We start from the raw sequence: 12,276 nt of genomic DNA on the forward strand, positions 1-12,276 counted from the left end.
TAAAATCCCCCGCGCCGGCGCCGCTCCCGCATCCCCTCGAAACCAGCTGCTGATTTATGCCCTTTTTTTTTTATCGCGGAAATGGTTAGGTCGCTTCCAGGCATGGTTGTACATGTTTGCAGAAGTGCAAAAATTAGCTTATCGTGTGGTTGAGCAAACTGGTACCCACTTGCTAACCATGGTCTCGTGAAAAAAAGAACAAAACAAGCCATGGCTTACGTGGTTTTTGGGAGATGATAGTTTGGACGAAATATTTATAAATATAAAATAATTTATAAATAAAACTATATATATATATATATATATGTTTTTAATAATCTAGAAGTAAGTGATAAAAAATAAACTACAGTAAAAAAAACCTTAACATCAACTCGTTATAAATTTAAATTTTGGTGTATGATCATAAGTAGAAGCAAAAAGGTCGGGCTAACAATTTGTTGAAGAAATATGAAGTAAAGGTTATAACCATGCCATGCTGCACCGTGGCTTTCTGGCTAGGATTTTGCATTTTCAAATTTTTCGATAACTGTTTGAGGACAATTAGCTCTTGTATAAAGTAAAAAACTTATTTAAAAAGATCAAATAGGAAATTTTTTATATGTTTTTATAAAATAATATATCCATTTCATAACATAAGATTTTCTAACATTTATAATATATAATAAAAAGTTTAGATATATAAACAAACAATATATATTGGTCAAATATAAAAATAAAAAACCTTACCGTATTAAACCACGAAAGTATATCATCTACTTATTATGGAAATGCTCTACATACGACGAATGTACGATTCCAGCCATCATCACCGTGATTTGTCGCTCCGCGCCGCTACGTGCGTTGCCGTTAATCGTTTGTAATCGTACGATACGTGTACGATTTTAACCGCTGTCGCGCGCTGCCGTTAATCGTATGTACTCGTATGTACGAGCGGCGTACGCATAACACTGCTCCTTACTATAATAGTATTTTTATTCCTACTATCCATAAGTAAATGCCTGACATTGTAATATAATGACGGAGAATCCGGTAGCCTACGAGAGGGTACGGTCTGACTACCAACAACGAAGGGCGCGTTCTGCAACGTGTAGGTTATTCGGTACGAAAAACGTAGTAATAGATTAGTATATGATTAATTAAGTATTAGTTATAAAATTTTAAATATATATTAATATGATTTTTAATATAACTTTTTTATAAAAAAATTCGTAAAAAAAATATGTAGTTATGCAGTTCAAAAAGCGTGGACGTGCAAGGAAACCTGGGCCGAACGCGGCCAAAGTCTGCTACGGAGGCGCACGAGTTGTCGCGAATAGGGCGAACGATGCCGTCGAGGAGACCGGACGCGGCAGAAGCGAATAGCCCATATCCCGAATACGGCGTTCGCGTTCGCGTTCGCGTGCGCGGCGGAGTGAGTCAGCGCCCACGCGACGGCGCGATCGGGCATTCGGGCTGGCCGGCCCCAGGTTTCTCTGCTTCGTCAAGCGTTTCTTTTTTGCGGACGCGTCCCCGCGGAATTCGTCGTTTTACAAGCGGGTTCCGCCGGCGGCCGGCTAGCTGTTCGTTTCTTGGTGGGCATACGCGCTACGCGAGCCGATCAGCCAGCCGAGCCAATCCGGTGGTGCGGTTTCCTTGCCATGTCAACGCACGGCATCGCTTGTTGTTTTGTTGGGGCGACCGACCAAGTTTTCTTGCTGGATGCAAAGGAGAACATGTAGACATGTACTCCGTACAATAAGTGAGTTGACCTTTTTTTTATTTTTGAGATATTTAGCTATGTTGACTTTCGAACGATAATGGTTGTTTATTTACGAATTTTCATGGTGACTGATGGCGTGATACTAACTGACTAGATAGCTATTGGTGCTCGCGCATAAGTACTCCTATATGTTGCTGTATTGGAATTGCGTCTATTTGTGGTTTTTAATTTTTACCATGCCTGCAACTGCCAAATTTGATGATTTCTATATTTGTTGAGATTCTTCGAACATTCAGTTGCAACAACGATTCTTCAACATGGTGTGTTTAGTTTACGTGCCACCCGGTACCCCCTAATGGCGGCATTTATTTTCCCAACAAAATGCTACACCCCTATATTTTCACTTTTGTTTATGTTTATAAGCTAAAAATTAATTTTTCAATCTTAAAATTAAGTTGATTTTAGAGTATTTTTCATTGTAATATATATTTTTTAAGTATTGGCTTTTAGCCTTAAAACACACACCTTCATCGTAAAATACACACATCCATCTTTTCACTTCTTTTTACCCTTATAAACCAAAAATTGAATTTTTAACCATAAAATTAGAGTTTTTTTTAGGGTTTTTTCATTGCATTATATTTTTCAGTCTTGACTTCTAGATCGCTACTATATATATTGTTCACAAATACACCGTTTATTTTCCCTGAAAAAAATCAAACACCCCCTAATGTTTCGAGTGGTTCTTCTTTCTTAGCAATGTTGCTACTTTGCTATGACAATGTGGTAAAAAACTGTCCTCGTACGACAAATCAACCCTCAATCTTTTTGCTTACACTTATAAATCAAAATTTAATTTTTAAAACTTAAAATTTAAAGTTGATTTTAGTGTTTTTCTCATAGTTTATCCCTAAGAATATATATATATATATAAATTCTGCCCAAAAATTATTTTTAGTCATTAATAAACAGTTTCGGTTATATTTATAAAATGCAAAAATAGATGAGGCTTCAACACGCGAACAAATTACAATATATTGCTCCTACAACTATATATAAGTTGATCCTTGAGAGGGGGGGGGGGGGATGCTCCATTTGCCACATGGCAATTGGCTGGAGGAAGAAGGTTAGTTTACAATAGACCAAGAACAAAGGGGGTGAAACGAAAAGAAGGAAATTTCCATCCGTTTCAGCCGGCCAGTAGAGCCTCCCCCACTTTCGGCGCCTCCTCTATATATGCTCATTTTCCTTGGCCTCGTCTCCATACTCCAACCTCCAAAACCATTTCACTCGTGTACACCAAACGGTTGATGGGATCGGGTCTGTCTTGCAATCACCGGAGCAGCGCGTTGCTTCGCCACCATCAGCCGGCGCCGTCGCCGCCGCCTGCGCAGGTCATCGCCGCCGACGGGTCGCTGTCGGAGGTCCCCGCCGCCTCCTGCCCCGTCAGCGTCTCCGACGTGCTCGGCGGCAATGCCGACCGGCTCTTCCTGTGCAGCTCTGACGCGCTCTACTTCGACGTGGACGTGCCGGCCCTCGACGGAGGCGAGCTGCTACGGCCGGGGCAGATATACTTCTTGCTCCCCGTGGCCATGCTCGGCCGGCCCCTCTCCGCGGTCGACATGGCCGCGCTCGCCGTGCGCGCGAGCGAGGCGCTGGTGGCGAGGGCACAGCCGCGCCAGCGCGGCGTCAAGAAGGTGCGCGTCCTGCCGATGCTCGCGGCGAGCGGGTGCGACGACGACGGCGACCGCGACGGCGAAATCAACGAGAAGCTCAACGAGAGAACTCTCGGGGAGTCGGTGATGACATGGCCAGGCTCTCCGGCGAACTCCGGCAACAAGTCGCCGGTGAAGAGGCTGCTCAGCACCATCGAAGAGGACGCTGAGTGATGAAGGAATTGAAGCAAGCATAAGCATGCCGATCGATAAGATCCAGATGAAATCAAGATTGTTTCATAGTAGGCTTTTTGGTTTTATTTTGTTATTATTAGGTGGATTGACAAATTTTTGGGGGTAGAAAAATAGTTTAAAGAGCCAAAGATAGCAAAGAAATGCCTATTTATTTGGTCATACCTCTGTCAATTTCATTTCAAAGAGAAAGGAATTGTGATTCATTTATTCATAGTTACACATGATTGCTTCTTGTGTTTGGTTAATGGTTGGAGCATGAGCATCACCCAAATGCAGATACAACAACAATCATACCTAAATTTTCCACATCATTAATATACTACTCCACCTGAGACAGAAGTTCCCCAACATTAGATAAATCTGCTCAGTGAACCTAAAGCGAAATTGTGGCTGGTAATTTGTTAATCGGTAGAGATTTGCTTGAGTCCAACAAAAAGTATTTTGAGGAACTGGCACCTCGAGGTATCAAATCTTTTTTCAGCATTGGATCTAGCTGAGTAGGATGTGCACTGTTAGATCCAACAATCAGAAATAATTTAGTACCTCGAGTTACTTTTTGTTGGACTGAAGCAAATCTCTAATTGGTAACATCAGTACATGTGTCCTCTATTGGCAAAATTGTGATACCTAGTAAGATTCGTCTGTGCATGGAAGAATTCAGAAAGGGGAACGGGTGAAGTGTATAGGGCTAACAATCTGTTTGGAGTGCAAGCTAGGCAGAGTTACGTCGAAATCATCTGTTTGCTTGTGGCGTGAGGGCTCTCGGTTAAAATATTCGTGTCGTGTTACCAGGAAGGTTAAGCAACGGGAAACATGTCGTCGTGCAGAACAGCATGGTAGCCGACGTGCCGTCGTCCGGGGAAAAAGGTGATATTTATCCAGTGATTACAACGTCAAGATGGCCGAGTTGGTCTAAGGCGCCAGTTTCAGGTACTGGTCCGAAAGGGCATGGGTTCGAATCCCATTCTTGACATAACTTTTTATTTTACTTGTTTTTTAAACTTTAATTATGTTGTGCCAGGGTCGTCTTTAACTTTTGCTCAAGTGAATATTCTCCGTTTGTTTGGCTGGTTTGCTGTGTGCCGTCTACTTGCTGAATGCTGAGCTGACTAGGACTAAAATCTTAGTGCTAATCTGACTGGATTTGGGTGTAGGCAGGAAGCTCACAAGCTCTTCTGGCGGCGGTTCCAAATGATCGACAGCCCAACGCACTCACACGAAATAGAGTACTAGTAAAAGAGAAAACAGCCAGCGCCAAACCTGTGAACCGGCCCATCTCGCACTTGTGAACTTGGGGCCCTTCTTTTCGGCCTTTTTTTTAATTATCGTACAATTAATTAAGAATTAAATATTAAAAAGTTAAAATTTGCTTTATTTAATTTTTAAAGAAACTTCTATATGAAAAATTTTCATATGAAACATACTAGTTCGAAAAACATGCTCACGAATACTAAGAACGTGACTAATGTTATTGGATAGAAAACAACAGGGCGAGTTAGAAGTCAGAAAGAATGGAGTGCCGGGACGGGAGGGGTACGCTGCTGCTGGCAACTTACCGACACCTTTGTTTGAAGTTCGCCGATCGCACAGTTGAGACGGACTCGATCAAAAAGCTAGCGTAGTGGTGGATGGATGGGATGGAATGGAATGGAAGAAGACCGAATCGCCGGCACGACGAGCTGAGCACGGAGCATCCGCAGCAGAGATGTCTTTCGGCATCCACCTTTGCGTTTCTCCGCGACGACGCTGCTGCTATAAACAAATCTTTCGTACGACGCTGTCAAACACGGCAAACGGGGACGTCGTGCAACAGTGGTTTTGCCGGATGTTAAACCCATCTGAGGCGTTCGGCGGGGCACGGGGTTCGGGAGTTTCGAGCGGAAATTTCATTCATAACTTGTATCCCGGCTATGTCCGGGCCAACGCTTCGAAAAATTAAAACTATATATTAGGAGGCCCGAACCCAAATCTAAAAGATATAAAACTTTATCCCTTGCCTTCTAAAGCCCAAAATTGATATAGTAGATTAGCACTTCAGGAAGGCCCTGGGTTGATCCCCAATCAATTTTCATGGATCATCAAAGCATTACATGCACTTGCTCTAGCTGCTCGTACTATATTGCTGGCTTGCTGCTGTGTTCCTGTGTCCTGCTGTGATGATTGTCTCAAAAATATGTGGTATTGTGCTGCCTTGGAAAGTCCAGTAGTTTGGACTTCAGAACATATCACCGAGCCCCATTTGCAAGCTGGCGTCCCCAGCAGTTTCTTTGCTTTTGCTACTATTTTGTTGTAAGAACCTTGTATGCTGGCTTTATTTTCTAAAGTCTAAAATCGATTATAGTTAGGGTTACAACAATTGAACTTTCAAATTAGAATTTGAAGAATTGGATTAAGACCATGTTTGGATCCCATAACTTTTTTTAGTCCTGTCACATCAAATGTTTGGACACTAATTACAAGTATTAAATATAGATTATTAATAAAAACTCAGCTCATATTTTGGACTATTTCACGAGATGAATCTATTGAACCTAATTAGTCCATGATTAGTGAATGTGATGCTACAGTAAACATTTGCTAATCATGGCTTAATTAGGCTTAAAAAATTTGTCTAATGAAATAGCTTTTATTTATGCAATTAGTTTTGTTATTGGTCTATATTTAATACTTCTAATTAATGTCAAAACATCTGATATTACGAGAGACTACAGCTCCGAAGATCGAAGAGAAAGGTTCAGTTCTCATTAGAAAGTCCAAAGGAGTGTGGTTGGTAGTACTACGATTGCCTCATAAAACTTCCCATGAAGGATTGCCACACTAGTAGTAGCTTAACTGAGTTCTTTTTTTTGTGTATATTGCAACTTCCAATTGCATATTTGCACAGTTATTCTATAAGCCTACTTAAGGTTGTGTTTAATCTTTTCTGGTCTGATTGTTCTATAGTAGTTTTCCAGCTAAAAACTAAGATGTAGCACTGACTGTTCTTTTATGGATGAAATATAAAAGATAAAAGGATTATCAGATTATTTTTAGATATTTAATGGTGTAAACAATAAACAAGGAATAATCAGCCTAGTCCTATTAATATCCTGTCAATGGCACATGGGGAAAATAATCAATTTCGATCAAAACGATAGAGCAGTCTATTAAAAAAAAAGCATGGCTCTTTCGTTATCTCTTTCATTCTTTAATTTCGGCAGCAAGCTAAAGTTCTGAAGAAATTACAAGATCAGAAAGAAAAAATCTCTCGCTTGCAAATGCTGCTACGAATTACGCAGCAGCAATTGGAGCAACATCTCGTTCCAGACGTCGATCGGGCCGGGCAGGCACCAGTGCACGCAGTCGTTGTACAGCGTCACGTTCTCATGCGCCCAGTGCCCGTACCGGCTCGGGTGCCCGTCCGGCCGGAGCCACATCGCCGCCGTCGTGTCCAGCAGCAGCAGCCTCGCGGGCCACCCGCTCGCCCGCGCCTCCGCCTCGGCTTTCTCGAACTCCTCCACCTGCAGCTCGTGGAGGTCGACGTCCCGCCGGGCCACCCGCGCCTCGCCGGCCGCGTACGGCCGCGTCCGCCGGCAGTCGCCGCCCTTGTTCCACTCCCCGCCCTCGAAGTGCGACGTCGGCGACAGCGTCCGCACGACCACCGTGCCGTTGAAGCCGGCGCCGCCGCCGGCGGTGAGCAGTGCCCGCAGCGCGGTGCGGAACGCCGCGCGCAGAGAGTACCGCAGCGTGAGGTCGGCGACGCCGGGGACGAGACAGTAGTGGCAGCCGACGAGGCGGCCGGCCTCGTAGAACATGGACGGCTTGTTGAACCAGTTCGCCGTGGAGACGACGACGTAGTCGAATCCCGCCACGCCGGTCACCCAGACGGCGTCCGGCTCGTCGAGGTAGAGGTCCCACAGCCCGCCGGCGGGGTCCGACTGGTTCGCCGTGACGAGAAACGGCGACCGGAAGGCGGCGACGGTGAAGTTGTGGGACTCGTAGCGCACCGTCCTGAACTCTGGATCCGTCGTCTTCGACACGTCTTTGGGGGACTCCACCTTCAAAAGAAAGTTCACATTTTTACCCGGATTCATCCAGCAATTTGTGCAAGAAATGTGCCAAATCAATCTGTTGTTACCTTGGACAGGAGGCACAGGAGTGACTGCATATGGTTCCTGGCGAGCGAGTCGCCGACGAACGCCATCGACCTGCCCCTGACGAGGTGCAAGAACGCCGGCGCGTCGAACCGCGGCAGCTCGCACCGCTCAGGCCGCCACCGCCACCGCAGGAACCCGAGGTCGGGGCGGCCGTACTTCATGCAGTTCTGGTGCTCCTGGATCTCCGCGCAGCTCCGGTTCGTGTAGTACGGCGCCGCGCCGTCGTCGGCGGCCGCGGCGGGCACCCACTCTCCGCGGAAGATGTCGCAGTCGCTCGGCACCCGGGCGACGGCGGGCGGCGCGCTCTTGGAAGAAGAAGAAGCAGACGAAGGAGCAGGACCGGGCGGCACCGACGCGATGCTGGGCTCGTACCATCGGAGGAAAGAAGGGCGGCGCGCCGTGAGCAGCAGCACGGCGACGGCGACGACGGCGAGCGCCGGGAGCGACACCGCGGTGAGCTGGAGCTTCTTCATTACAGAAGCAGCTAGCACTGGCAGCAGCAGGAGCAGCAATGGCGCGTCCGCGTCGCAGCCTCGCAGGCGGAGCTAGCTGAGCACGGTGGTATGGTACTCCAAAAGCGAGGAGCGTGAGAGGAGGAGGTCATGTCGTTGCTTCAGGGCTTCTTGTCGCGTGGTGGCTATTGTTCATTTATTATTCGCGGGAAATGGGAGGCAACGGGCCAGTAGAAAGGAGTACTAGCATGTGATGTACTGGGCGTGTGTCGCTGCGACACTGCACACGGCACAGTAAGTTTTCAACGTAAAAGCTGCTCACTTTGGGCCTTTGGTCCTGTTTAATATTTTCTTAGAACTGTTTAAGAGCTACTAGTACTCTCGCACAATTGGTGTTACTTTGAAAGCTAATCGCATATTTGTCCTTTTTCACTTTACGGATTCGATCCCGATTTTTAAAATTAACGTTGTTAAATATGATAGGAATGAATATTTTTATCCTTACATATTTGATTGTAAATACTTATTTGCACATTTGGTCAATTTTGTGCATCTATCCCTTGTAACAAATAATTTAATTTTAATATTTGATTTATTTATGTTTAATATTTGAGACAATATTGTTTGATATTTTAGTGAAGTTTGATTAAATTAACAAATGTAGTAAAATTTGAACTAAATACAGCACGGGAGCCGCTGTCGCAGCCCCGCGTGCCGCCCCGGCGTGCCCTCCCGCGCGCGTGTGCTGCCCGCCGGCGCTGCGCTGCCCTCCCGCGGCTGCCGCCGCCTCCGCGTGCCGCCGCAGCCCACTCCCGCCGCCGCGCCCAAACCATCTTGCCTGTGAACTGGTAGGGAGTGAGGGGAAGAGATGTCCAAAACTAGAGTCCCAAAATTCATATATTAGGAACACCCCAATAACTTTTGGGCATCAAAATCACTTAATTCTCCAAGAATTGCCTAAAAAAGAGTCCTAAAAACTTTTAAATTGATCTCATCATTAATTAATTGATGAATTCACCTATATTATGCACCATTGAAACATAATTTTAACACAGACCTGACATAAATAACACATTAGGCTGTAAGACCTCAATCGTTAAATGTGAATTGCTTTCTTGCTATAACAGTTTACTCAACAAACTAGACGTGTATACGAGAGTTCAATCTCTGCAGCATACAACTTGTTCAAAACAATTGAGAGGAAACCAGGTATAACATGGGGCAGCGCTGGCGACCAGTTGTGGGAGAAAGGGGAGGGGCGGCGGTGGTGGATGGATGGAGAGATGGCGACGGTGGATCTGTTCTCTCGCGCATGGACAAAACAAAAATGGCAGTAGTGAAAAAAATGGCGCAAAAGTGAGATTGAGAGTCCCATGATAAGGCCAAAATTTAGGTAAAAGTACACTCATGCTTGGGGATGCTAAAATTTTAGGAGTATTTTTGGGCAGCTGTTAGAGTCTATTTTTATCCTTTACTGCCAAAATTTAATTTTTAGGAATCATATTTTTGGCAGCTGTTGGAGATGCTCTTACAGCAGGCATATTGGTCTTTTCATATGTCCTTTTTTTCTTTTTATTTTTTCACTTCTAACTCATGGTATCTAACAGCAGGGTCATTCATTTTTAAAATCCAGGGTAAAAATGTAAAGTGCAAAAAAGCAGATCAAATGCACAGTTAGCTTTTTAAATGGGATCAATTATGTAATAGCTCAGAAAGTAAAGGAAAGCATCGCCCCTGACCGCGAGCCGCCCCCGCGAGCGGCGGCCGCAAGCCGCGTGCCGGACGCAGCCACCGCCGCGAGCCGCTGCCCGTGGCCGCCGCGTCGCTGCCGCGAGCGACCCCTGCACGCGCTGCCGCCGCGTACCGGAAGCAGCCAGCGCCGCGAGCCGCCCTCGAGCGTGCGGCCGCCGCGAGCCTCCCCCGCACGCGCAGCCGCCGCCCGCCCGCTTCCTTCCGCCGCTCGTGTCTCTCTGTGTTGTGTAGTGTGTGTACTGGGGAGGGAGAGGGATGGTTAGATGAGGGTAGATTTGTCTTTTTGCGTGCCATTTTCTTTTCTTTTTCTTTCTTTTTCCCTTATTACTCACGTTACATAACATTAGGGTCATAACTACAAATTGAAAAAAAGGGTCAAATGTGCTATTAGCATCCAAAATAGGGTCAGTTTTGTCATAACCCCTACTTGTATTTATAGAATTTAAATTTATCCTATAAAAATAGTTGATAGTATTACCATGCGCACATTTTCACTGAAGGATTATAAATTTTAACGGACATGATTCCCAACCTTGCGAATTGTGCATTTCATTAAAAAAATAACATATCAAAGTTACTCGTGTGATTTTTTGCCTTTTAGTAGTTAATTAAGTTATTTATTCCTTTTAAATAGTTATCATAAAAATAAACAAATATTTAATCCTTCGCATTAGCTATGTTAAGCACCATCTAGTTATCTCATTAATCACCGTTCGTTCAAATTTCTTACCACTTTATTACACCTCATTCAAATTTCTTTCCATTTAACTCCTTTCTTCCGCACTCCCAACCACCTTCCATTTTATGCCCTCTCATTCAAATTTCATTCTACTAACCTCACTCAGGCCACGTTCAGCCCCTAGGCTAAGTTATCTAGGCCCCTCATTTTTTATGCGCACGCTACCCAAACTATTAAATAGTGTATTTTTTAAAAGTTTTCTATAGGAAAGTTGTTTAAAAATCATATTAATCTATTTTATATTTTTTTAATAATTAATAATTAATTAATTACATATTAATCTATTATTACGTTTTCCGTACCGGATAACAAATCCTCCCCACCCCAACCACATCCACATTTAACTTGAGACATTTAGACCATCTGTCTTCTGTAATAATTTTCCCGACAGATACTAAATAAAATTGTAGTTATAATGTAACATATCTGGGTCTTTTTTGTCCTCTAAGAGCAGGTACAATAGCAAGCTGTAGTAAACATATTTTAATTAATGAGATAAGAGAGGAGAGAGAAGAGTAGTGTGATACAGATTTATAGCCAGATACAGCGCGGACTCCAAGACACAGTAGGTGTATGATAGGTGAGACATAGTAGTATATGTTTTGTAGGTAACTATTGTATGAATTGTCTATTAGATTGACTATAGATGAATTGAAGCCAGTAGTTAGCTATACTATTGAACTTGCTCTGACAATCTATCCCACGGGTGTTAGAAATGCATTTATAATAGGCTGTTTCCGTCCCTAACAATTTGTCCTTCGAGTTCTGTAAATGTAGTTATATATAGGTTTATTGCGTTCAGCAACAGTTTATTTTTGACTTATTCGACGTGGCTTAATTCACCAACTGGGGCCACAGGAAGGCCAAGTGGATGATGGTACCAGCGCTATTTTGGACATGGTTTGAGGAACGAGAGTACGGGAGGGCAGCGGTTCGGGCACTTGTTTCCGGCACTGACCGATCCCGTGTGTCCCTCCGCAACGTGCCCCTTCCCTTGTGTATCCCGCGCGCTTAAACGCCGGTGCAATGCAGCGGGGCGACTGACCAGGCGGGCGTGTGCGTTGCAATTTTGCGAGGGCGTTGGCAACTAGTGCTTAGGGCATACACAATGCGAGGATCTTCGTGGTGTGCTCTAGCAAAAAAAAAAAGATGCAATAAAGCTCCACACTCCACGGTGCACATAGCTTTAGGTAGTCACTGGTCAGGTACTCAGGTGGGTCCTATAGAAAAAAAATTTTCTTTCTTTTTTAGCCACTCCACCATCACTCCCCTCTCTCTCCGAGCTCTCCCTCTCCATCTCGACGGATCTGAGCCCCGATCCGGCGACGGCGGCGGCCCACGGCGGCGGAGCTGGGCATGGCGTCGACGGCGACGGAGCTCGGCGACGCTGGGGGTGGTCGTGTATCTCGGCGGCGGTGGTGGATCTGGGAGGCGCCGGCAGAGCTCGGCGTCATGCCGGCGACCTCGGTGGCGTAGACCGGGTAGATCCATTCCGGGCCGGCGAGCTCGGCGGCGGCGGCGAGCGACCTGGGCGGAGAAGGAAGGTGAGCAGGTGTTCGTTGTTCTGTGCATGTAGAGCTCCATCCTC

At 45.3% G+C, this 12,276-nt stretch overlaps 2 protein-coding genes and 1 non-coding gene across 3 annotated transcripts; 2 read left to right on the top strand and 1 right to left on the bottom strand.

The window, feature by feature from the left end:
- Nucleotides 1–2,968: 2,968 nt before the first annotated feature.
- Nucleotides 2,969–3,802, top strand: LOC102702019. Its single transcript, XM_006657088.3, has one exon. It carries the CDS (start codon nt 3,010–3,012, stop codon nt 3,586–3,588), a length of 579 nt encoding a protein of 192 aa, XP_006657151.1. The 5' UTR covers nt 2,969–3,009; the 3' UTR covers nt 3,589–3,802.
- A 699-nt stretch (nt 3,803–4,501) lies between these two features.
- TRNAL-CAG lies at nt 4,502–4,582 on the top strand. The gene has a single exon. It is a non-coding gene; the product is annotated as a tRNA-Leu (tRNA).
- A 2,140-nt stretch (nt 4,583–6,722) lies between these two features.
- Nucleotides 6,723–8,385, bottom strand: LOC102702298 (protein trichome birefringence-like 19). The gene is made up of 2 exons (XM_040525358.1): nt 7,727–8,385; nt 6,723–7,646 (listed from the first exon to the last, which is right to left on the bottom strand). The coding sequence occupies exons 1-2, from the start codon at nt 8,216–8,218 to the stop codon at nt 6,873–6,875; spliced, it is 1,266 nt and encodes a 421-aa protein (XP_040381292.1). The 5' UTR covers nt 8,219–8,385; the 3' UTR covers nt 6,723–6,872.
- Between the last annotated feature and the right edge of the window lie 3,891 nt (nt 8,386–12,276).

Source organism: Oryza brachyantha, chromosome 6, assembly GCF_000231095.2.
Source record: "Oryza brachyantha chromosome 6, ObraRS2, whole genome shotgun sequence".
Classification (NCBI taxonomy): Eukaryota; Viridiplantae; Streptophyta; class Magnoliopsida; order Poales; family Poaceae; genus Oryza; species Oryza brachyantha.